Source organism: Pithys albifrons, chromosome 2 (genome assembly GCF_047495875.1).
Source record: "Pithys albifrons albifrons isolate INPA30051 chromosome 2, PitAlb_v1, whole genome shotgun sequence".
In the NCBI taxonomy this organism is placed as follows: domain Eukaryota; kingdom Metazoa; phylum Chordata; class Aves; order Passeriformes; family Thamnophilidae; genus Pithys; species Pithys albifrons.
In genome coordinates this window covers 27,508,265-27,535,414 of record NC_092459.1, presented here as the reverse complement: position 1 = coordinate 27,535,414, position 27,150 = coordinate 27,508,265, and the positions used below count along the sequence as shown (strand labels likewise).

General features: G+C 39.6%; 1 protein-coding gene across 8 annotated transcripts in view; it reads right to left on the bottom strand.

The window, feature by feature from the left end:
* The window catches only part of ADGRB3 (adhesion G protein-coupled receptor B3), a 478,263-nt gene that overhangs the window by 33,149 nt on the left and 417,964 nt on the right, over positions 1–27,150 (bottom strand). For all 8 annotated transcript variants that reach the window (XM_071548514.1, XM_071548520.1, XM_071548521.1 and 5 more), the window contains 4 exons: positions 10,745–10,895; positions 10,111–10,180; positions 5,392–5,458; positions 3,127–3,212 (listed from right to left, as the gene is read on the bottom strand). In XM_071548514.1, coding sequence (XP_071404615.1) covers positions 3,127–3,212; positions 5,392–5,458; positions 10,111–10,180; positions 10,745–10,895 — 374 coding nt within the window. The remainder of the gene's footprint in view (positions 1–3,126; positions 3,213–5,391; positions 5,459–10,110; positions 10,181–10,744; positions 10,896–27,150) is intronic.

Genomic DNA, 27,150 nt, shown 5'->3' with positions numbered 1-27,150 from the left:
AGTAAACATAAGCACGTGCTAGGATAGACACACAAAGTGAAATCCCTCTATTCAGACCTGCGAAAAGACTGTAGTGTCCAAACTTGCTTGAGAAAGAGTATAGGAAAGAGGAGTGTGAAGTATGAACCATTACAGACCATTAACAGCCAGAGAAAACTGTAGAATTTATTCAAGTATCAAATCAGTATGGGCGCATTGTTTAGTCAGATTTACACTAGTGACCTGCATGGGCCACTAATATCTGGAGTGGTTTTATTCATGCCATATGAAGGTCTGAATACAGGGCTTGAAATGTATGGAATCTGATGAAATAAGTATCAGTTGGTAATAAAAAAGGTGTGACCTGTTCTGCATTTTAATAAAACACAGTACACAAGCATTAAGCTCAAAGTATTTTGTATGGACAATCATACCTTAACACCCATCAGAAGAGTTAAAGGATAACACCTGGTATTTAAGTTTTCTTTTCCATACAGCATGCATTCAACTTTTCAGGTCAACTAAATCAAGTTTTTTGCTATTCCTTCTCTTTCTGCTATCAGAACCAGGAATAACCATAGCTGACTGAGATGCAACAGGAAAGGCACTTTACCTATTCCTAGCTGGAAAGTGGTGAACATAGGTAACACTTGATTGTTTCCAATTTATTTCACCCAATGATACTGCTTGTTATTGCCAAACCCAGCACTTACAAGACCTTTAACGTACCGCCCCAAACAATAAACTCCAGTGTGTTCCATTTTGATAAACCAAATGATGACTTTCCATAAAAAAGTGCAGTATATTTGCCATAAAAATGAAGTTTCTTCCATAAGAAGACAGTGAGAACCATGACCTTTTATAAGGCAGTTGTGGAGTGTGAACACAATTCAGTGAATTCACATCTGTTTACAACAATTAAAGATATACATTAAAGAATGAGCTAGAAATATTCCTTGGGTAAGCATGAACTAAGCTTGGGAAACTATTTTCTGTCTTTGCCTTACAATACTTCAACATTACCAGACTGGAATATTCTCTTTACCACTATAAAACCTCTGAATCTTACAAATAATAATAGAATTTGGTGTGTATGTAACCCAAATATACATATCCTGCATAAGCCTGTATATATGCTACCTCTTTTGCCAGGAAAATGATTGAGAAAAGGTCTGAGATCCATCCACATATTTTTTCCCCATGTATTTATTCTCCATATGCTTATTGAGGTGGTAAAAAGCATATGCAGTTAGTGTATTTTGTCTCATTCACTTGCTTTAAATCCTACAGTTGAACTTTTGACTGAACTTTTGACAAATATAAGCCAAATATAAACCAAATATTTGCCAGAAAGAATGAAGTTGCCTTCTTGAGAATGGCTGGCAAGAAATGAGTGACAATCACCTCTCTAGTGGAGGTCAAAGGCTGAACCAGTTTCCATATCCCAAAGAATGACTCGAGAGATGTCACCTGCCAAGTAGCATCAGGGAGTGCTGTTGCCAAGCCACCATCTCATGCTATCACACAAGTAAAGTTTGTTTCTCATTAGGGTATCTACTTGTTTTCCCAGAATAACTGGATTATTTGTGACAGAACAATCTCTAATTCTCTATTCATTTATTTTTAAATTACATTATTTTAAAATAAAATACTTTTCTACTAAGGAAACCAGAAAGCAAGTTATTTGTTTCATCAGGAAAGTAAAGTATAAGCAAATGGATTTCTACAGGCTACAATTGAGTAGCTGGAAAAACCACAGTTAAATCTAAGTTTGGCTATCTGTACAAAATGTACAAAGCCAAACCTGTGGCTATTCCAGCTCCTTTTATCACTGGAATTAGAATATATGTGAATTTGAATTGGTAATTACTAAGTGACTGCTGCTTTTGAAATAATTTGGGTAGTTTTGTAGTATTGTAGATTTCACTACTGTTATTACAGAATTAAGAATGTTGATGGAGCAATGTAGACAAAAGTTAGGTTAAGAAAAAGTAGGAAAACAGGAGAAATAAAACTAAAGGTTTTGGTACATGTTTGTCCGAACAATGGTGAAAGAAATACCTAATTGAATTAATATTAAGTACAAATCACACCAGCTGAAGTATTTATCATAAATGTACTCATCTAACCAATGAACTGGACTTATTAGGAATGCTACTGTTAGTAACATGGTAAAATAATTAAAAAATGAAACTTCAATAAATTTAACCATAGCAGTAATACACAATAAAATGAAGATACTGCTTATCATTGTTAGAAATGCAGACATTGGTGGGGTAAACCTCAAGGTGGCCTAAAATATAATACTAGAAAATGTAACAGTAAAAAATAATTATTCAAAGGACAAGTGTAGTTTCAGAAGCATTAAGAAGGTGATGATGATCTTGTGAAGTATCTTTCTCCAATATACAATGAATCTAGGTGTGCTGCTGTGGTACTCCAAGTCATTGTTATCCACTGAGAAAGAGTTCCTGATAGCACCACTGTCATAAATTTTTGTTCTCATAATAAGAAACAGAATTTGAAAGCAAATGCAGGTAGATAATAACACATATTCACCTTTTTTCTTTTGTAATTTTTAAACCATGAGATTTTTTACTTTCAAATTCTGTTACACTAATTTAGAAAATACACCTATGTAGATGTTATTTGAATGTAAGACAAAGGCAAATTCTTAATGGAGTCAAAATGGCGGAATAACATTGACCTCAGTAACGGATATATTGCTGTAAGTTATATTTTATAACTAACACAAATGAGTAACATACCCTATCACAGTCATTAAATTTGACAGCTAAACAAAAATAATCAGTTCCTTCAGTACAGGCAGTTCATAAAACACATTTTCTAATTGCAACAACTTTACACATGTAACCATTTTGTGAAACCTCTGCTCAGATTTGTTTTATTCTCATTCTTATTAACTTAATACTGTTGTACTTGTGTTTTATTATGTTTAGTTTGTTTAGTTGCATTCCCTCAGGATAATGCAACGGCAGCTTTTGAGATTAATGGCATCTGTTAGACACACAGTTACACTGATATAAAAGTTCACAGCAAAATCAAAAGCATTTTTGGTGAATATCTGTAATTTAAAATTGATGATGAAATTTTAATATGCTTTAAAATAACCCAATTGTTGCTTACCCTGCTCTGTGTTTGAGTTTTTTATCTAGGATTCCATCTCTGGAAACAAGTTTATTAAATACCAAAATGCCAATCACCATGTTGACCTGTCAAATAGAAAACAAACAGTTGACCTTTCACTGTCTGAAAGAAAACATTGTATTCTGTTAGTTCAGAAAAAGGATCCTACAGGTCTGAAAAATGCCCCCTCTTTACCTTCAGAAATTGTGTAGTGCTGTCCCTGACCACACCAAAAGGCCATAATGGGTAACATATATGCACCCTGCAACAGGCTTGTTTTTGAAGCGTGAATTCTGCCTGGTATCAAGCTATACGTGTGTATATGTTTGCTGGCCAGAAGTTTACATGACATAGCTTTAATATTTTGTTTTAATTGCAATGATATTCCAGGAAAAGCATTGTATTTGAGTTGAGTGCACAGGGAAGAGCTAGCCAGAACATATGATGACTGTAACCATATTCCTTTTAAACATTTATGTCCCATGTGGGTGTTCCCACTTATGCAGAACCAGCCTGTGGTTTTCCATATCTTCATGCACATTTGTCACTTGTCTGTGTCAATAGTCTATGTCATTCACCAAAATGCCAGTTTTGAATCTTGTTTGGTTGCCATTTGCTAATTTTGTGGCCCAGAAAAATTCCTGTGGGAAGTCTGTTTAGCTCTAATCAAGTAAATGGTAAACACGTACATGGGTTGAAGTTCTAACCTAAAAAAATGTCAAGTGTTTCAGCAGTCAAACTTTGGCACTTAATGGACATACTAATGGTGTTTAATGGACAACTTAATGACAGTTATTATCCATTTGTATTATTGAAATGCACTCTATGAACCTGCCTCTGCATGGCCCTGCAAAGAGGTAATACCAGTGTTTGAATCTACTAAATCAATGTTCCTTTTTTTATTTATTAGAAAAGGGTAATGCTTTTTTTCTTTCAAACAGGTTTTTCAATACCTGTGCCAAAATACCTAATTGTAACTAGTCTGTCCTGCCAACTCTTTTCCAGCTTTATTTTCAGCATTAACATTTTTCAGCTTTATTTTCAGCATTAACATTTTTTCAGCTGATGTTATATAATTCTCTGGCTTCATACACTTAGGCTTAAGTGGCTGCATGGAACAGCTCCTTCCACAGCTACTAGCTAATGGTAGGGCAAACTGCTGCTGTGAACTTCAAACATCTCTGAACAAAGACTTGCCAATTACACAGAGAACATACAGTTAGTTCCATAGGAAAATTATGACTGGCTTTTTGTAAACATCCTTGGCTCCTCTACCATGACAGGGACTGTGAGTTGTACAAAAGGATCCTGGCTTGACTCCAGGTAATGATGAGACAAACTCTTTGGGAGTAGTAAACATCCATTTCAGGAAAATTTATGTAGCTAAATAGCTATATCTCTGATGACTAGTTAGACCGATTTCCTTTTACAAGGGAAAATCAGAAATAACTGGTGCTGATAGAGCTATCGCAGTATAAAATTGGTGGAGTGGAAAGAGGAATTATATTCAAACTCTGTAAGGGAAATATGCTAAACAAATTGCTGGGAAAAATCCATACAGACTGCAGAGCAGATGATTGATAGCTGATGGCACAGGTAGGATGCAATTCATCTTACCCTGAAGTACACACTTGAAATACTTTTGATGGTTTGAGCTCTAAAAAGTGTGTATTTTTCTCCAATGACAATGAAATATGGCTGAGGTAAATAGCTTAGATGAAGAAATTTACATTGCAGATGTCTACAATTAGGAAAAAGTGAATCCTACACCTAAATGTGTTTTCAGAGATGCAGAAGAGTAACACACAAACAAGTAATATTTCCCAGCTATCACGACTGTTTTCTTTGCCTTCAAAAGCAGTAGCCATGGAGAACTTGCTGGCTGGTTCCACTCCTTCTGTTGCTTTTGCTGGCATAGCAATACACTGCCAAGCAGCATTCTATCAAGAATGTCACTGAATTTCACAAGGCAGTGACAACTGCGTAGATGCTGCTGATAATAGCTCAGTGATGCCTGTAACAAGCTTTCTGTGCCACTAATAAGTACATTATTCTTTCACAGCTTACTGTGTAAACATGGAGAGTTAATTGGTATAAAGAAGTGATATAATTAAATGAATCATGCGTTCCAAATACTAAAGGTATGTTAAATAATACTAAGTATTCACAGCAAAATGCAATGTTATTCTATAGCTAAGCTTTTAAACTGAAATACGACTTTTCCTCATTTCATATGAAAATACAGGAAATTATATTAATGTTTACCAAGACAACAGCAGCTGCAGGTCCAACGAAAGCATAAAGTAGCCCTCCTTCCAGAGACAGCCAACAGCTGTAAAGAACATTAGAGAAGAACTAATACAAATTAAAAATAGGTATAACACGTTTTCAAGAAAGCATCAATAATTACTACAGCATGAAATTTTTCTAATGTATGAGAGTTATATGCACACACAAAAAAGAATTTCTTTGTAGACATGACAACAGAGAGAGTTGAAAGATATTCCCATTACTAATTGTTAATATTTCAAAATCTTTAATGTGAATTATTCATGAACTGAAAGGTTTAAAATGTATTAAGAGCTCAGTAGAATATAAGCTTGCAAATATTTATTGAATCTGCTTTAACTGTATATGGTGAGTTAACTGAACAGGCCTTGCCAAGCAGGTGTCTAGAAATATTTCCTGCTTACCATGTCTAATAGTTCTATACTTAAAGAAATGAATGGTCAAGTACCTGTAATGACGGACTTAAAAAACCCAAGACCAACAGGTTTCTATGTATTCTGTCATTGACTAATTGTATTAGAACTATGTCTTCAGGACAATATTCCCATTAGAGAAAAAACACACATGATCTAATTTTACTGTATTCTCTAGACTATTTTGCAAACAACTTAAATACCTATTTTAAAGCATCTGAAAACTGTACTTTCTTGAGACTATTAACCTCACAAAGTTTGTCATACTGCATCAGGGCTTTCACTGAAAACCATCAGATTTCCAAACACAGAGGACTTACAGAATCAAACTCTAAATATTGGATATAGCATGATGTAAAGCTTTTCATATCTGCAAAAGCAGGAGCTTCACACACTGAAGTAAATGCAGCTGTGCTACTTCTTCAGTGATTACACATTCAAAGAACTGCATGTTTATTTGAAGGCATGATCACACCTACATATAAGAAAATTCAAGTGTATACATTCGAATAATTTACTTGGATCTCACCTCCAGAAACATTCACAGCAGTACCACATATATATTCTTTATTTTCCAGTAATGGTTTTGTACTTTTGTACAAATTTAATTTACCGAGTAAATTAAATGCAAGCACATCATTATATTAGTGGTGTGTTAGGGCTGGTATTCTCACTGCAAAGAATAAAAGTGTTTTCCATTGCAATGAAGCCATGTTAAAATTGTCACATGAACCTAACTGCACTAGTGTGCTAAATTCTGGAATGATGCAAATAATTCTATCTGCCACAGTGTTAAAAAGGTAATACATGCCAAGCTATTCTACATCCTGTCTCAAAACCCAACTTCAACAGTAAAGTTTAATTTATTTTTATAATGTCAAAAAAAATGTTTTCAAAAATTTCTTCAATCTTTCTCGCTATTTTTTTCAAAACTTAAAGCTATTTATCATTAGAGTCTGTGAACACAGACTTCTGAGAGGGAGGGAATGTATTCATAGTGCATTTCTTTCCAGGATGAACTTTTAAACTTAGTGAAGATAACCACTCTGCATAGCTGAGACATGTAATTAAAATTTTCATGTTTATTGGGAGACAGAAGAATCAGTTCATAAAAATAGTTGATATACTGTATCTGAAAGATAATTTCAGTTACCTGTGCTGAAAAAAGGGTCAAGAAGGGTTTCTTTTAAATAAAATCAATTTCTACCCCAAAAGCTCTAAGACCAAGGGAGAATTGTTCCTTCCCTTTTCCATGTCCTCAGGTAAAAGGGCTGTTCAAAGGAGCGATTTCCACTTAGAGGCAGAGCTGGAAATCATGTAGATGTTGTCCTCTTTTCTTTACACAATCTGAATTTTCAGCAGTCTGGATTTTCACTAATGTGTGACATCATTATTGCAGTATGTTCCACATCTCCCAGCTGATAACTCTGAAATTAATTTTCCCCCATTCTTTTTCTGTTGAAGACATTCAATAGTTTCAGGTGCCTTCTTACACCACAAAGCAATTGCTGTCATTTTTTTTACTATTTTTTCCTGCTCTTTCTTTGCTCTGATAGCTTTTTCCCCCATGCTTTATCATTGTTTTTATTTTGTTCTCCTGTTCTGTCTTCTTTCCTCCTGATATGCACATAGCAGAAAGCCATATAAATTGATTAGTATTAAGAGCAGCCACTGGTGGTTTTATGAGATCATGTTATATGGTCATAAAATTCTGCTGAGTGATGAGGTATCTGTGCACTCACTTCTGTGTCCTGGACATTTTGTGAGTTGTTTGATGCTTCTCAAGAGAACAGTTCCTTCTCTTTAGGGAGCATGGTGAGAGCATGACCATAACAGAATTTTAATTTTGCTGATATAAGGAATTCCTAGAAATTATCTGCACTGTATGTAAACATGAGTAGTTCATGCAGGTCATGTAGTAGTGGTGCTTTCATAGCTGTGATTGTCTAAAGAGAGGTAGTTCCAGTATTTCTTAGTCTTACAGAAATATTTGGGAAAAAGCATTTAAAATTTTGGACATAAATCTTTTTTAAGACAACCTGAAATATCTAGAAACTCATCTCTGTGGGTTTTTAAATTATTTTTAGGAAACCCTGTCAGTTTCTATATCTATATCACTGCAAGTGTCTGCATGAAATACTTTCAACATGTAGTTTTAAGTGTACAGAAATACAACTGTCTAATAATTAGAACTGAGTCTGATGATCACAGAATTAGTTCCAGTGTGAACAATTCAAGCCACCCACATCAGATATATACCATACAGAACTGCCATCTGCTTCAAAGATCCTTGGATTTTTTCTCTTTCCATGAATCTCTTCATGCGTGGGACAACAGGACTGGAATCAATTCCTTAATTTTCACTTTTAATATTCTCCATCTGACACCTTCATTTTCAAAACCAGTATCTTTCACACCAGGAACGATTTGCAACACAATGCATTTCTGATGGCAATATGTGTGTAATTGATTGCAGTGAAACAGGCAAAATACAGTGTAAGCAGTTAAAAAAACTTATAAAAGTTCTTCAGTTAGGGAAGACGGAGCAGGAAAAGGAGCTCTGCTTTTACATCACCCAACAGTTGTCATGGGACACAATTCTTTGCTGCTTTCAGTTGGTGATGGAGGAGGAATCTCTCGCCTTCACTGTTTTCTTTATGTAATTCTGATGTCAAATGCCAATAACATATATTTGCAAATAAGATTTGAAAGCTGCATTATGGTTCTGTTTGTCCCTTGCACACATCCATTTTTTCTTTTCTCCCATAGTACTGTGCCAGCTGAATTTGGATTCCTAGGGAGGAGCTGTTACATATACAGAGACGTGCTCTTTTTTACTTTACAGGTTACCCTTAATGAATGATTTGTTGCTTTGTCTGAATATTTCACTATATCCTCTTTTAAAAATGCATTCAGCCCAGGAAAGAAGCAGGAAGCAATGCTAACTAACACAAGTGCTCACACATGAATGCTTTTGGTAGAAAATCCTGCAAGGGACAGAGTTACATCCCCAGTGGGATCTGGACTTTGTTATTTGGTGATTTGCAATTCTTAAAGCCTAAATGGTTCTCCAGTCCTAGTTAAGGGACTAAATAATAAAAAAGCCAGCAAGATGAGCAAATAGTTAGAAAAAATGTCAGAGAGTAGGTCCTTAATGTAACACCCAATAGAGAACTAAGACCATTGTTTCACTTGCCAGCTCTAAGTGCAAGTTAAGCACTTCTATCACATAAAACATTCCTCACTAAAAAATTGAGATTCACTTTGCCAGAGTTTAAAACTAAAGAGTTCAGCAGTTAGAGCTGGTACTCAGCAGGATATCTGATTTTGAATCCTTACCTACCCAATCCCAGAATGAGGGCTTGAAGCCTCCCCCACCATGTGCCCAGGAAGGGAAGGGAAGGGAAGGGGAATCCTGATCTCAGTGATGATGCTAAAGAGCATCTCTGCCCTCCCTCATTAACAGGCTACAAAGTCATATTTCCTCTCTTTCTGTCCAGATGCATATTCAACTTCTTAGGCAACTTGATGGGAGCTCTAAGCAGGCCAGCCAAAGGAAATGGACTCTTGCATGCACAATGGTGTTTGTAGCACTCCACTGGCAGGAGGGAGGCTCAGCCCAAGCTCCTTCATCAGAAGACTGAAGGAAGGTCTGTCTGAGGAGTGAACTTTCCAAGGTGCTAAATACACACTGGAATCAGCCACATGGCTAAACAGGAACTGCATTAGTTGACTGTAAATGAAGTACTCCTCACTGTCTCTCAAGTAGAGCCCAGTCCAGGAAACGGGCTATATCAAGCTCCCCAGGAGAGAGGGGTTTGATGTGTGAACTGTTTTGACATGTCCGCAGGGCTTTGGCTCCAAGCAGCTCATAGGCGTTAAAGGCGAGGAACATGTTTGGTGTGCAGAAACTTGGGTGCCAAAGAGACTCTTGACAGTACAGTTTCAGACATGTTTAAAGGTTGGCAGAGGCTAGCCATAAAATTTAACATACTCTTTTGTGAATCTATATAAATGTTAGGTGTCTAAGTGGACCTAAACTCAAAAGCTTGCTATTTCAAAATTTCACAAGGAATCCAGGATGTCTGGTGCTTTGCTGAGCTCAGTCCAAGACTGGCATACTGTTTCCTCTTTGTTCTTTTGTGGATCGCTCAGTCACTCTCAGGGCAATTCCAAGTGTGAATGGATACCTGTAGAGTCTTTAGAGTATGCTAGGCAGTTCCTGATGGGTATGACAACCTTGATAATTAAAAACATAATTTATCATTTCAGATTGACTTACTAGTGGGCTGTTCCATATCCTTTTGTCTTGGTAAAGCCTATTGATATTGCAACCACTAATGCTGGCAATCCTGAAAAAAAACAAAACAGTAATAATCATCAGATGCTGAGTAAAATATTGCTGTTTTGCCTGGACAAAATAATGACAGGGCAAGCTAATGCAAAATGGCCAATTTTACATGGAATGAATTATTTAATGAAGAACAGTGCTATTGCAGGATTTGTTTTTCTGAAGCACCAGCAGGGAGGAGGACACTGTTTTCTGCCCACGGTGTACTACTTTGATGTACTTAAATACTGGTACATTTGACAGGTCTTAAAGAGATCTAGAAGGCTTCATGAATATTCAGAGAATGTTTTTTTCTTGATTTATTTTAATTTCTTGGTATTTCACTAGTTTATTAAAAATCTTCTAAAATTTTGTTAAAACATGTTTATAAAAGAATGCTACAATATACATCAGCATAGCTTGAGCTTGAGATAAACTGGAAAGGCTCCTTACCTAGTTTTCCTTTTAGTACTATGCTGTCTACTATCTTTCAGGTTTACTGAAGAAAATGTTTATATCCTTGACATTATTGCTTCATTAAATGTTTCATTCCAGTGATTCTTAGGAATTAATTTTACTGGCTTACCCCAACCAAGGCACAGGAAACGTTTCCTTATGAGCCGTGTCCTAATTTTTCCAGTAACAGCCATGTATGACTGCCACGCTTCTGTCAAAACCCAACAGAATGAAGCTAAGAAGAAGAAGTGTAAAAATGCGGTGGTTGTGGTGCAGATGCCCTGCAGGGAGCAAAGAGAAGCTCATGCTGAATACTTAGGGACACTCATTTTTCTTTTCAATTCAAAGAGTTGTCATATTCTATCATCTTGACCTTTATCCTTAGCATCAACTCTCCCTTTATGATGTGGTGGCCACAAAGAGAGAGACAGAGAGATGTTGATGGGGATTAGGCAGAAGAGTTTTTGACTTGTTTTCCCAAACACTGATGTTCCGAGTAGAGACAAAGAATGCAAAATAAATCATGCTATTGGATTTTTCTCTACATATTTACTTTGACTTGGGATCATCATCAAGCCATTGTGGTAAGCCATTTATAAAGTTACTGATTATAAAATCTCACTGAGCTGAACAAAGAAAATGTGAGGTTACAAATGCTCTTAATTGTGAGTTATATTTTCTTTCCCTCCATGCAGAAAGAGCCTGACTATAAATACAAATTTTAGGTAATAGATTGCTTGATTTTTTGATTTTATTTTCATTTAAATCTTATAGCATGTTAACCTGTTGGAATATACCAGCTTAGATCTTTTTAGGCAGGTTTAAGTATCAAAGCTTTAACAATAACCTTGGATATTGTTTTCATGAGTATCGGTCATTTGTCATCTGAAAAGCATTTTGAACACATGCAATCAACTTTCTTTTGTCACTGTAGCCCTTAATTAAACTTGACATCGTAGCTTACATAAACGAGCTTGGCGTAAATGATGAACTGCCCTCCACTGTGTTGCTTAAAATGTCAGTAGCAGGCTATAAAATGCGGTCTACATTGTACCCCAGAACCAAAACCACACCAGTAATGCTGAAAATATCCTTACCTCAGTTTATCACAATTTAAAGTGTCAAAATTATGTCAAGATTAAAAAATGAAATGGTTCACACACCCAATTATTAATGATAAAACTTTGTGGTTGAATAATGTAAATATTTCTTTATGCATCATACACATCTAATAGCTACCTCATCCTTAGCCTTTTATTAAGGCTAGTCAGCTTTTTTTTTTTTTTTTTTTTTTTTACTAAAATTAAAGTTAAACAAACTATTTAGGGAGAAAAAATGCACATTTCTTGTTATATACAGGTACTTCTATGTATTGTTGAATCAAGGATTGTAGGAAGGACATGACATATGTGACACCCATATATGACAGCATGCATGTTTTTTAGTTCACTTTATATTCTTAAGTACTTTGAATTAAGTTGTGTTTTGATTTTTCCACGGTGTTAATTTTCCCAGTCTTACCTGAAATCAATTGCTACTGTTCACTTCAATAACTATCTCAAATCCATATCTGATAGCTGATACCAGGTGATATTCACATTAGCTGATATCAACCTCTTTCAAAAATTTATGCACTTGAAGAGTCAGAACTTAATGATTTCCTTCTATGAATTTACAGATGTGAAAAACACCTTGCCATCTAATCCTGGGGCAAATTGTCTATTTAAATCTAGGGGAGAGGGGGTTCTATATAATTATATGCAAGAAAACTGTTGCTAACTTGTAACAATGCAAGGGATGTAAACTGGAAATAAGTAACAGATCCTAAAAATTCACTAGTCATTCCATCCTCGGTTTTTCCATTAACTCTTATGTTTAGGTGTCCCTAAGGTATGTGAATTCATAAAATCTATTCAGGTAAAGCCTGACTAACAGCAGCATTTCTTGTATATGAAAAAAAATCTCACCTTTAAAATGAAAGCTCTGCAGTGAAACACACAATAAATAGAATAGAAAATGCAGAAATGTCCTTTCTTTAGCTAGCTTGTTCATATGTTATGAATTCTTACAATGCAATTTTAATTTGCTTTCCTATCAATGTTTTTGCAAAAGATAGCATGCTCTTCTGGAGTAAGAATTTGGCCACAGAATTCCTCTGGTGGAATAGTAAAGAATCTTTTAGGGAGGAACTGCATAGGTAAAACACAGTATTACCCTGAAAAAAAATACACTAATTTCCTTATAAATAATGCAAATACAAAAAAAAAATCCCAATTTTTTGGTTGAAAACATTGTTAACTCGTATGGTTGACTTGAGTAATGACTATAGGATTTATCCCGTGTATTGAAAGAAAGATAGATGATGCTAATCTGAGACAAATGTGGACATGACTATTGTGGAAGAAAGAACTGTGATGAAAATGTTAATGATCATGTTGAGCACAAAATGAGAAGACAGAAGCAAGTTTTATGAGAAGCTGGAATATATGACTGCTGATTATATCTATCTCTTCTGAGTGGCAGAGAGGGGTCTTTAATGAACAACAGCAGTAAGTCTGTATCACCGGTGTAACAGCATATTTGCATCACAAGCTATCAGAAACATGCAAATCATCCTCAGAACATCACCTAACAACTGCTGTGGGATCATGATGACAGACTCCTGTGCTGGCAGTGCTTGCAGTGAACTCAGTCTCCCTCCTTCCCCTGCCAGAGAAGCAGTGCTGGCAAACAAAACTTCCCCCTCCTAGGCATAGCCATAGGCTCAGTACAGTTGTCCAATACTCCACTGGAAATCTGGCTTTTATGTACTTCTTTATTCTTCCCCTTTGATAAATAAATAAGCAAACAAGGGTGTTCTGTCTGGGAAGTCGATTTCCAAATAGGAACAAAAATACATTTTCATCAAAGGTTGTTAAAAAGTGGTGCTTTAGACTATGTCTAATTTTATTGAGTATTTATTAGCATTTTTTTCTTTCTCACCAGGTCATGGATTACTCCCAATTGCTCCTTCCTCTCCTCTTCTTCTTCCTTGTCCAGGGACCACCACCTACTCTCACTTTCCTGCACACGCCACAGTATCACTCATGGGCCTTGTAGCTCGTCACTCACAGAAAGCTGCAGTGTGTTAACATATCGGCACCAGGAGATAGTTAGGGGCACACATCTTCCCCATTGCTTTAGGATGTTTCTTATTTGCTTTTATTCCTACTTTATTAAAACTCACTGAATTAACTAACTGTGCAGAGAAACTGTCAACTTGCAAAAAAAAAAGAATTTTAACAGCTTAATTTATTCACTATTACTTCAAGACTCTGAAATAAAGTCAACTGCTAATCTAACCTCCCCTTTCTCCTATTGCTGTTGCTCTCAGCTCCTCATATTTAATTACAATGACAAGTAGGTGAAGGGAGTTTTTATGTCTTTAGAATGTCTAGTTTCATGAACTTTAATTGAGTCTCAGGTGTTTGGCTACCTGGAATATCCAAGACCATCCATCCCTTTTTAATAAACAATATACCGTTGAAAGCAAGAACACACACCAGCTATCAAATTATTTTCTTCTCTTATACTTGTAAGGCACCCACTTCAAATGAATGTATTGAAGCACAGCTGGGAAATGTAAAAAACAGCAGAAATTCAAAGCTACTTGTTCTGGTGATTAATATTTTTAATGTAATAATGATGAATAAGACAGAGAACACATCAAGTTTTATGACCTATAAAAGTAGGTCATAAATATAACCTCAAAATCAGGATTTATCAATATTTTTGAGCATCTCGCTCTTGTGTTCTGTTTTTTTTTTTTTTTTTTAATAAAACAGTGGAATTTTTTAATAGAAGAGTGGGGGTTTTTTTGCTTTTGTTTTTCTTTGGTTTTGTTTGTTTGCTTGTTTTTTAATAGCAGTGTGAATAGCTCTTCCACACAAAGACAAAGAGGGTTAAGTAAGGACACCTGCTCTGTCTTTCACTGAAACACCTTATTTTTTTCCTTCAACAAACTTGTTTCCTGTTTCTGGATTCAAATAAATAGTATAAGAACTGATGCCATTGGAAAATGAATATGAAAATTGAAATCTGCATTCATGATAGCAAAATGAACAGGGCTAAAATCCACTCAGCTGGATTATTTAATGAAGTAGAAATGAGAAGTAGTTAAAATAATTTAAATAATAAATTTGCTTGAAGATTGAAAAAATCTTGCCCTTGACTTATCTCTGAGAAGATAACCCTAAGGAGATAAATTAAATGGGTGCTAATTTTATTCTTATGTTGTTCTGAATATCCACTGAGTTCACAAAGAACACTGAAAGACCACAATGAAGAATAAATGAAACAACAAACAAAAGAAAAAGAATGCAAAGGGCACAGAAAAGCACAGAAAAGTAATTCTATTATAAAATTGGTATTTTTTTTTATTTTTTGTGACTCTCAAGTCCTCAGCTATAAAACAGTTTATCATTCCCTTCTGTCACTGAAAAATATACATTCATAAAAGAAGATACTGCTTATTATTCTGAATTTTAATTTTTCAAAATTTCTCATTTTTAAATTGATTTGCACAATAACAGCAGACAGTGCCTGAATACAGGGCTACAGCATATTGGTCAGGTAATACTGAACACTGGATTAAATACTGATTCATAGAGTAAGCTGCCATGATACAATAGATGGAAGTCAAAGACCCTGGGAAAAAGAAGCAAGAATTTTCTTCTCAGGAGTGTTTTTCTGGAAGAGGGACATATTTTCAATGAGAAAAAAATATGGCAAGGCAGACTGTCTCTTCAGTTCCAAACATATTTGAAACTGTTAAGATCCTCAGTGCCTGAGAAATCATAGCTGTAGTCTTTCAAGTTTCTCTTCCAGGATCATTAATGTTACTGGCATCATAAAGCTCTGAAGTTACCATTTAAAAACCATGTTCTTTTCTTTTGACAGGCTCAACTGCTGCTAAAACCACTTGTTCAAGCAAAGAACTCAGGAAATCTGATACTCATATTGAAAAGTGCAATATAGCGGAAATAATTGTTCTACAAAAAAGGTTATTTGCATTTTCAACCAACAGCTCTGAAACTATTTACTTTACTTAATTCACAGATAAACATTAGGAGCTTCTAAAAATCTTTTCCAGTGTCCTTAGCAGTTGAAGGTTCAAAGGGTCTAACTTCATTACATTGTGTTCTGATATCCAACACTACAGTCCAAAATAATTAGCATTTGACTTCATGAGCATTTACGTGTTGAGCTACACAGAGTTAATTATACCCCAGGATTCTATATGTGGTACAAGACAATGTGAATGGTAGCCCTTAGATTTTTAAAGCAAGCTATTTTTTTAGTGCAACAGCAGGAGGCTTTGAGTAGTTAGGTGATCTCCCTCACAAAGATAATCAGTGATAACTGAGGACACTCAATTTTTTGTACTTCTACCCAATCATTTTTTTTCCCACAAGTAAGATGCCTTTCTAGCTTCTGATAAATAGCACATAAGATAACTGTAAATGACCCTGATGTTTCTGCAGTCCCTTTGGTTTATTTTATAACTATATTATCAGAAAGGATGTCTGTCATCAACAGCACTGCAATCCCACAGCAGATTTTTTTCAGTATCAAGTTTTAATGTGTTTGTTTGGTTTGAGTTTGGTGGTTTTGTTTCATTTTGTTGTTTGGGGTTATTTTTCTTTGTTTTAGTTTTGATTTTGTTTTTTTTGTAATCATGTGCTAATTATTACAACAGTTGCTAAACTTTGGAACCATTTCATGTGCCCAGTCTCAGGGTGCAGCACAATTTTTTCACTATTTTGATTTCAGATTCGTTTTTCTTCTCTTCTGGTCTGTCCTGTAATCTGACCCTATAACCACAGTGATCTTAGAGCAATACTGTAAGTCTGCCTGAAAGAAAACTTACACTTCAAAACTGTAAGTTTCCTTCGCATTTGTGCTTTCAATATACACTTTAAATATCTGTCTTCTAATTTACACCTAAAGCTTCTCTAGATACTTTACTGACAAATTCAATTCCTGCTCCTATTTTACCAACATTTACCTCAAAGGGATTTCTGAAAATCACCTCTATGTAAGTAAAGCAATCTTTGTTGATGTTTGCCTATGAAGATTAGTCAGAATGTCTCCCATTTTTAACCAGGTGCAGAACCCAGCAATAGAAGTGCTGTTCATATCTGATCCACTAATAAAAGCATATGGAAACTTCTCTTTAGCTTCTGCCCTTTGCACTTACTTCAAAATTCTCCCTCGGTAGTTGTCACCTCTGCCACTCATATCAATAACCTCTGCATTTAAATCTGATACCATATAGCTGTACTTCGGCATCCCTCAGTTAAATCTATAGAGAACTGCTGGTTTTATTCAAATTCCTCTGCAAGACACTCTTCTCCAGACCTTATAAGGCACATAGTACAAAATCATTCTATCAACTACATCTGAAAGGATAGTCTGCTGTCTTTTGGGAAGGAAAACAATTCCTTAAATTTGCTTGCTGCCTGTGCAAACTTTCCTTGCTCTGTCATATGGCAGAATGTCTATGCTAGGAACATTAAAGGCATCCTTTATGCACTGCATGTGCATAAATTGTTAGTGAATTCCTTGGCAAAGTTTTGACCTGGGCTAAAAATTGCTCTCCCAGCCCAAGCCCACACACAGAATGAAAGAGAGCCTGTGCCAGGAACCCTGTGTGCAGCTTGCACACAACTGCCCTCCTGCCCTGGAGAGCTTGGCTGTAAGGGATGGAAGCTGCAATGTGCTAATTTGCCTTCGGGCTACAGAAATATTGTTAGCTCATAGAATAGAGGCAAGAAGTTCATCTGGATAATTCATATTGTGCTCAGCTATGACTAACATACCAGACAGTAAAATTCACTCCATGTTTACAACCTTCTCTGGAGACGTGCAGGTTTGTATTGCTTAACTCAGAATTGCTTCCTTGGTGGCATGACTACAGTAAATTGAAAGCCAGGTGGAAGACAGCTATGGTTTCCTTATAGTCATACTCATTTTAGTCTTCCTCCTGGTTTTGCATTATTGCCAGGTTATATTCAGGCAAATGAGCTCTGCACAAGCAGTATCACAGAACAGGTTACTCAGAGGCAATTTAATTTCTTCGATTACAAAACCTGGCAAGGAAAACTCTTCCCTTTCTGCCTTGGTGCTGTGAACATTTTTCTGGGTAAGCAGAAAATGAAGGAATAGGATCCTCTACTCGTTTACAGGATTAATTCAAAAGTCAGTAGAAAGACTCCCATTAATGTAAGTGGGTGTTATACTGGATGTTACAGCTGTAGAATAAGGAATGAAAGCTGCATGAGCAGAGGCTTGTGATCTTGCTTCTTATCCTAAGTGTTTTAAATGTTTACAAAGTATTAGATGAATAATTTTCTGTAAGTGAATATGGCCTACTTCACATCACGAATTTATTGTATTGGCTTTGATGTTAAACACTTTAAACAAGGTAAATATCAAATCTGTCAGGACAAAATAACATTTTAACTGTGACCTCACATGAATGTGTTTTGAAGTTTGTGAAGTTCAGAGCAGCAGGTTTTCAGGCAGGTATAAAAGAAAATAAGAAGCTCTTTAAAACTTTGAAGCATAAAATCAATTTAAATACAAGTTTTTCAATTCCTTTCCAACTAATTAGTCTCAAATTGCTATCACAGTGTTGTAATAGTGATGCTTCACTGTGCCAGAGGAGGCCCTTTCCTAATTGTCTTCTTTTTCTTGTTAATTTTTTTAGTTAGTTAGTTAGTGTCCTAGTTCAGCTGGAGGGACCAGCTAACCCTGTGTGGTGGTGATCAAACCTGTGTATTCCACCCCCTCTATTCATTCCCCAAGGACAATGGGCCATTAGCAGCAGCTGCCCAGGGAGCCATTATCACTTCACACCCAGCCTGAGGGGGGCGGAGCTGCTAATGGGCCATCAACAGCTCAACAACCCCTGGCTCCCAGAGTTAATCACCCATTGTGTGAGTCCCCGCCCAGGGGGAGGGACTGGGTGCTCCCTGAGGGTACATAAGTGGTGGGTAAGAAGACCTCAGGACCTTCTCGTCGGATCCAGAGCAGCAGCAGGACCTCGACAGCAGGAGATCACCGCTCTCGCCCAGACCACAGCCCTCGCCTGCACCAACAGGTTTTTCTTTTCCTTTTGCTCTGGACTTGGGGAAGCCACAGGGGTCTCAGCACAAGGGCAAACAAACCCCCTTGGGTTTGTGCCCCAGGACACTGGGTTATACTGCTGGGGTATTGTGAGTTGAAAGCAATTTCCCTTGTGTATCAGTGTTGTTATTGTAATATTATTATTAAATTTTAGCTCTGACTTATAATCTCTCTCGTGGTGGGTTCATTTCCCCTGCTGGTTCACCTTCAAACCAGCACATCTTTTGGCGCCCAACGTGGGGCCACGAGAGAGAAGTCAGAATTACAATTTCATTTTGTGTATTTGGATACAGAAACTCCCTGACTACCATGTTGCTTGATGTATTCATGTGGATGGTGTATCTGGGCCTGTTCATATTTCGACACATGGGGAACCATGTGCCTATTTTGATGCTCTCTTTAATACCAGGGAGAAGGATCAAAATTGCTTTATTAATATACTATGTTTATGTTGTCATAACATCAGAAGCAATGAATTTCATTGTGAATGTATATTCAGTCTGGTGTGCCTGTCCTGGATTGGGTTGTTACCTCTGGGGTCTCATTAAAAATAGCACCCAGACTGTGGGGAAAACAGGCGGAGATGGTTACTTCCACCTTTTCACCTCTGCTACAACAATCATTGAAAATATTGAGCTTCCTTTTGATGTTAGAGACAGTATAATCCTACTGTTAGTGCTGTTAGTGTTGCTTTGTCTCCTCTGTACTGTATACACCATGTTTAGGGTCAGAACTGGGCTCTCTAAGGAGACTTGCTGGAGGCCTGCCCTGGGAGCGGATGATGTTGAGTGGCACGGGAAGTGGGAAGATATGGGCCAGTATTTGGAGACCTTCTCTCCTCAAATGATCTGGAAATTCACCCCAGAACAACTGCAGGACCCTGCCAAAATGCTAAGCTATGTGAAAGGAAGATGCTCTGGTAGTCCCAGAGATGTGCAGCTCACAGCAACCTGCTGGGCCCTGGCCACTGCCTACCGCACACTGCTTGGTGTGGTACAGCATCATCAGGAGGAGGAGAAAAGGAGCAAATCCACAGGCACCATGTCTACCCAGACCACAGCTGAGCCAGAGAGGAAGAGAGATACATCAACCAGCGCCATGTCCACCCAGACCATGACTGAGCCAGAGAGGAAGAGAGGTACATCAACCAGCGGCATGTCCACCCAGACCATGACTGAGCCAGAGAGGAAGAGAGGTACATCAACCAGCAGCATGTCCGTCCAGACCATGACTGAGCCAGAGAGAAGAGACACATCAACCAGCACCATGCCCACACAAACCACAGCTGAGCCAGAGAGAAAGGGAAACAAATCAACCAGCACCATGTCCACACAAACCATGGAGGAGCCAGAAGGACAACAGAAACCGATAGCAGTTGCCCCTGTCCAGAAAAGAAAATCAAAGACCAAATCAGTTCGTATAGTGAATGACGAGGAAGAGTCAGGACCTTCATCTCAAGCAGAAGAAATGGAGCCAGAAATAATCACCCGGTCCCTATCCCTGGGAGAGCTGCGTGAGCTCCGGAGAGAGTTCACACGACAGGCAAATGAGTCCATCTTGACCTGGCTACTTCGAATCTGGGATGCTGCAGCCAATGATACAATTCTAGATGGGAGTGAGGCAAGGCAGCTGGGATCCCTGTCTCGAGATGTTGTCATTGATCAGGGCATTGGAAAGAGACAGGAAACTCTCAGCCTCTGGCGGCGACTGTTGTCAAGCGTGAGGGAGAGATATCTTTGTAAGGAGGACCTCCACGTACAGCAAGGACAGTGGAACACGATGGAACAAGGTATCCGGTGCTTAAGGGAATTAGCCGTACTGGAGATAATCTTTTCAGAGGATGAGAGATTCCCTAAAAGTCCAGATGGTGTCCAGTGCACATCCCAGATGTGGTTAAAATTTGCACGACTTGGGCCAGAAATGTATTCTCGCTACCTTGCAACATTGCAGTGGAGAGAGGGAGAAGACAAGGTGGGTGCACTGGTCAGCAAACTCAGGATTTATGAAGACACTGTCACTGCTCCATTACGAGCCCATGTCTCAGCTGTGGAAACAAAACTGGCTGAACTGGAAGAGAAGATTAAGGAAGGACTCTTCCATATCTCTCCAGAACAAACAAGAGTCTCCGCCATCAGAAGCAGGCGTCTCCCAGCTAAGGAGAAAGGGTACACTCCACGCGGCAATCTGTGGTTTTACCTCCATGAGCATGGAGAAGATATGAGGAAGTGGGATGGGAAACCCACCTCTTCCTTAGCAGCTCGGGTACGTGAATTGCAAAGAGGCACAACTAACACAGGGAATTCTTCAAGGTTGAAGGCTGCTCCGGTCTCTCGTGGGCAAGGCTCCAGACAGTATAGGAATGATGATGTTATGCCCGATCCTCTTGAAGGAACCTCCCGGTCATATTCACAGGGAGAGCGCAGTGAATACCATGACCAGAACTAGGGGGGCCCTGCCTCTAGCCAGGTAGAGGAGAGGGACAATCGGGTTTATTGGACTGTGTGGATTCGGTGGCCTGGCTCATCAGACCCACAGAAATACAAAGCTTTAGTGGACACTGGCGCACAATGCACGTTGATGCCATCAGGATACGTCGGGGCAGAATCCATCTCTATTTCTGGGGTAACAGGGGGATCCCAACAGCTGACTGTACTGGAAGCTGAAGTCAGCTTGACTGGCAAGGAATGGCATAGACACCCCATTGTGACTGGTCCAGAAGCCCCATGTATCCTTGGCATAGACTACCTAAGGAATGGATATTTCAAAGACCCAAAGGGACTGCGTTGGGCCTTTGGCATAGCTGCTGTGGAGACAGAGGAAATCAGACAGCTGAGCACCTTGCCTGGCCTCTCAGAGGACCCTTCTGCTGTAGGACTGCTGAAAGTTGAAGAACAATTGGTACCGCTGGCCACAGCCACAGTGCACCGTCGGCAATACCGCACTGACCGAGACTCTGTGACCCCCATACACAAGATGATTCGTGAGCTGGAGAGCCAAGGGGTGGTCAGCAAGACTCACTCACCCTTTAATAGCCCCATATGGCCAGTACGAAAGTCCAGTGGAGAGTGGAGGCTGACGGTGGATTACCGTGGTCTCAATGAGGTCACACCCCCCCTGAGTGCCGCTGTGCCGGACATGCTGGAGCTTCAGTATGAGCTGGAGTCCAAGGCAGCCAAGTGGTATGCCACCATCGACATTGCCAATGCCTTTTTCTCCATTCCGTTGGCAGCAGAGTGCAGGCCGCAGTTTGCTTTCACCTGGAAGGGGGTGCAGTACACCTGGAATCGACTGCCCCAGGGGTGGAAACACAGTCCCACCATTTGCCATGGACTGATCCAGACTGCATTGGAAAAGGGTGAGGCTCCAGAACATCTACAGTACATCGATGACATCATTGTATGGGGGAACACAGCAGGGGAGGTTTATGAGAAAGGAAAGAAGATAATCCAGATTCTCCTAAGAGCTGGTTTTGCCATTAAACGAAGTAAGGTCAAGGGACCTGCTCAGGAAATTCAGTTCCTAGGAGTGAAGTGGCAAGACGGGCGTCGTCAGATTCCAACAGAGGTGATCAACAAAATAGCAGCTATGTCCCCACCGACCAGCAAGAAGGAAACTCAGGCTTTCCTAGGCGCCGTGGGCTTTTGGAGGATGCATATCCCTGAGTACAGTCAGATTGTAAGCCCTCTCTACCTTGTGACACGGAAGAAAAATGATTTCCAGTGGGGCCCTGAACAACAACAAGCCTTTGAGCAGATTAAACAGGAGATTACCCATGCAGTAGCCCTTGGGCCAGTCAGGACAGGACAGGATGTGAAGAATGTGCTCTACACTGCAGCCGGGGAGAATGGCCCATCCTGGAGCCTCTGGCAGAAAGTACCTGGGGAGACTCGAGGACGACCGCTGGGATTCTGGAGCCGGGGATACAAAGGATCTGAGGCCAGCTACACCCCAACTGAGAAAGAGATCCTGGCAGCGTATGAAGGAGTTCGAGCTGCCTCAGAAGTGATTGGCACTGAGGCACAGCTCATCCTGGCACCCCGACTACCAGTGTTGGGCTGGATGTTCAAAGGAAAAGCTCCTTCTACCCATCACGCCACTGATGCCACATGGAGTAAGTGGATCGCTCTGATCACGCAGCGAACCCGGATAGGGAATCCTAATCGCCCTGGGATTTTGGAAATCATCACCAACTGGCCGGAAGGTGAGAGTTTCGGATTGTCCTCTGAAGAAGAAGAGGAGCAGGTGACACGAGCTGAGGAGGCCCCACCATATAACCAGCTACCAGAAGAGGAGAAGCGATATGCTCTCTTCACAGATGGCTCCTGCCGCATTGTAGGGACAAGCCGGAAATGGAAAGCAGCTGTATGGAGTCCTACACGTCGAGTTGCAGAAGCGACTGAAGGACAAGGTGGATCAAGTCAGGTTGCAGAGCTGAAAGCTGTTCAGCTGGCTTTGGATATTGCCGAACGAGAGAAGTGGCCAAGACTCTACCTTTACACTGACTCGTGGATGGTGGCCAATGCTCTGTGGGGATGGCTGGAGCGCTGGAGAAAGGCCGGCTGGCAGCGCAAAGGGAAACCCATCTGGGCGGCTGAGATGTGGCAGGACATCGCTGCCCGGGTAGAGAAGCTGATTGTGAAGGTCCGTCACGTAGATGCTCATGTACCCAAGAGCCGGGCTAATGAGGAGCATCGTAACAACGAGCAGGTGGATCGAGCTGCCAAGATTGAAGTCTCTCAGGTGGATCTGGATTGGCAGCATAAAGGTGAATTGTTTCTAGCCCGATGGGCCCATGATGCTTCTGGTCATCAAGGCAGAGATGCAACATACAGATGGGCTCGTGACCGAGGGGTGGATCTAACTATGGACAGTGTCTCACAGGTTATCCATGACTGTGACACATGTGCTGCCATCAAGCAGGCCAAGCGGGTGAAGCCTCTATGGTATGGTGGACGGTGGTCGAAATACAGGTATGGGGAAGCCTGGCAAGTTGACTACATCACACTTCCCCAAACACGCCAAGGCAAGCGCTACGTGCTGACCATGGTAGAGGCAACCACTGGATGGCTAGAGACATACCCCGTATCTCACGCCACTGCCCGGAATACCATCCTGGGCCTTGAGAAACAAGTCCTGTGGAGACACGGCACACCAGAAAGAATAGAGTCTGACAACGGCACCCACTTCAAGAACAGCCTCATAGACACCTGGGCCAGAGAGCACGGCATTGAGTGGGTGTATCATATCCCCTACCATGCTCCAGCTGCCGGGAAAGTTGAGCGATGTAATGGACTGCTGAAAACAACCTTGAAGGCATTGGGTGGGGGAACTTTCAAACACTGGGAGCTGCATTTGGCAAAGGCCACCTGGTTGGTCAACACCCGGGGCTCCATCAATCGAGCTGGCCCTGCCCAATCAGAACTCTTGAATACTGTAGATGGAGATAAAGTCCCTGTGGTCCATATGAGAGGTATGTTAGGAAAGACTGTTTGGGTGAGTCCCACCTCAAACAAAGGCAAACCCATCCGAGGGATTGTCTTTGCTCAAGGACCTGGTTGCACTTGGTGGGTAATGCAAAAAGATGGAGAAACACGTTGTGTACCACAAGGGGACCTAATTTTGAGCGAGAAGAGTTTGTAATGTTTCATTGTATACATGTGTATATATATGTATAGGTAAAAAGGGGGTTAATTTGGGAATGACTAGATGGAGTGGAATAAGGGGTGGATAATGTCCTAGTTCAGCTGGAGGGACCAGCTAACCCTGTGTGGTGGTGATCAAACCTGTGTATTCCACCCCCTCTATTCATTCCCCAAGGACAATGGGCCATTAGCAGCAGCTGCCCAGGGAGCCATTATCACTTCACACCCAGCCTGAGGGGGGCGGAGCTGCTAATGGGCCATCAACAGCTCAACAACCCCTGGCTCCCAGAGTTAATCACCCATTGTGTGAGTCCCCGCCCAGGGGGAGGGACTGGGTGCTCCCTGAGGGTACATAAGTGGTGGGTAAGAAGACCTCAGGACCTTCTCGTCGGATCCAGAGCAGCAGCAGGACCTCGACAGCAGGAGATCACCGCTCTCGCCCAGACCACAGCCCTCGCCTGCACCAACAGGTTTTTCTTTTCCTTTTGCTCTGGACTTGGGGAAGCCACAGGGGTCTCAGCACAAGGGCAAACAAACCCCCTTGGGTTTGTGCCCCAGGACACTGGGTTATACTGCTGGGGTATTGTGAGTTGAAAGCAATTTCCCTTGTGTATCAGTGTTGTTATTGTAATATTATTATTAAATTTTAGCTCTGACTTATAATCTCTCTCGTGGTGGGTTCATTTCCCCTGCTGGTTCACCTTCAAACCAGCACAGTTAGTTAGTTAGTTAGTTAGTTAGTTAGTTAGTTAGTTAGTTAGTTAGTTTTTAAAAAAGAACCTCACAACCCTTTTGGGTGTAAAGAGATAATGCTCAGTTTAGGCAAAAAAAGTGGAAATCACCATCATGCTTTGTTAAAACAACTTCATTACCGAGCTATTGAGGAATGACATTTAAAAAATTAAATTGAAGGTGATGCTGCCTTGAAAAATTGCTCTATAAAAATAACCTTGTGAGGTTTGGCATTACCACCTTTGAAATATTTATTATTTAAATATGGCTAAAATATAGATTTGTGGATAAAATAAAGATTTGATTGGAATTGATGGGCAAGCAAAATCAACCTGGTCTCTGAAAATCATTGAAAAATTAGTTATGTTCTTGCACATCATTGTGGGTAACAGCAACACAGAAGCAGAACTGAAGGTTCAGTATGAAATAAGGGACTGGATTGATATTGATGAATGCCCAGTTTGGCCTGAAAAGTCTCTGTAACTGGCTGTGACTCACAGGAAAAAAGAGAATGCATGCTGCCTGTCAGAGTGGTTCTATTGGGCTGTCAGAAACACTTTTGTTTACTCAGGAACTATGCAAGCCAAGGTAGAGGTTATGTATAACAATAAAAAAGCTTCACTGATGTTATTACACTTTGGTTTTCAGGACAGCTGTTTTTCAGGAACTGCTTTCAGGCTCTGAAAATTCCATATTGCTTTAATTCTAAAATATGGAATGTGCAATGTGCTCTGTTAAATGAAGACAAATGTTCTTGGCAGGTGTGAAGAGATATAATAATGAGACAACTGCATTAAGTGCGAAGCAAAAGCTGTTTGGCTGTTACATACTATGTGCTGTATAATCATTTCACATTCCTACATAAAGATATCCAGCTTGTTTGATCTCTCTTTGGGTTGTTGCAAGTAGAAATATTTGTTTGCATTAGCTATATGGCTATATGGCTATACTTGTTTGGAGAAGAATGAAGAATACTAGAGCCAACAGTCAATTAGAGTGATGAGCAACCCATGCTCCAAAGGTCCTGAGTTTTCCTAACTAATTTATTTAAAAGTTCACAGTGGGGGCTGTGTGAGTAGCTAGGGGCAATGAGCCAGGATTGTAATGAAGAGGTGGCTGAGTTAAGCACAAGGGTTACACATGAGTCAGCAATGACTGCAGCTAAAGAAAAGAGTAGTTCAAAGCACAGTTGAGAGGAACCTGCCTATGGAGTTCTGAGGAAAAGAGGAGGAGATGACCAGGCACTGACAAAGACAAGGAACTGATGGAGCTACCTTGAAGAGATGGTGTTAAATAAGGAGGTAGCAGAATCGATTCAAATTCCTACAGGAAAATCCAAACACAGGCAGTGTAAACTGATGTCCTGATGAAAATAATTTCCAGGAACAGTCCTTATTGTGAAGACAGAAAATATTTCCTTGTCTTGCCCCTCAGTGATATATGGGTAAAAGCTTGCCAAAGAATTTTTTCTTTTAGAAAAAATGTGATCATCACTTGAGCAGCTCTACTCTAAAATCAGATCATCTTTTTGCTGTATTTTAAATTTTGATCTTATTTGCTAACAATAAAACTGCTGCAATTTTATGGAGTTTCCTCAGCAATGAAAATGATGACTAGAATGAGAAATTCAGCAACAAATCCTGCAGTTGCCTTTCACTTAGTCTGATGGTGATTAATATAATCCTACCATATGAAAACTGTCCATCTTCTTGTCTGGGATATCAGTGTCAGTAAAAATTCCTTCTCTGCATACATGTAAGAGTTTCATCCCTTTACATGACTGACTGAAACCATTGAAGTGATAGCTTTGTAAGACTATTACAATAGTGCCATTTGTCACCAACCTTTATTCTTTTTATGATCCATTTTTAAACATAGTTGTATGCATAGGCCTTAAAAGTCTTTATCTGAAAATAATTATAACAGGAAAAGGATGATTTTGCCCCTCGGTTTCAAGCATGCCCAGTTTTCTTCCAAGGACAATGTCTTTTAG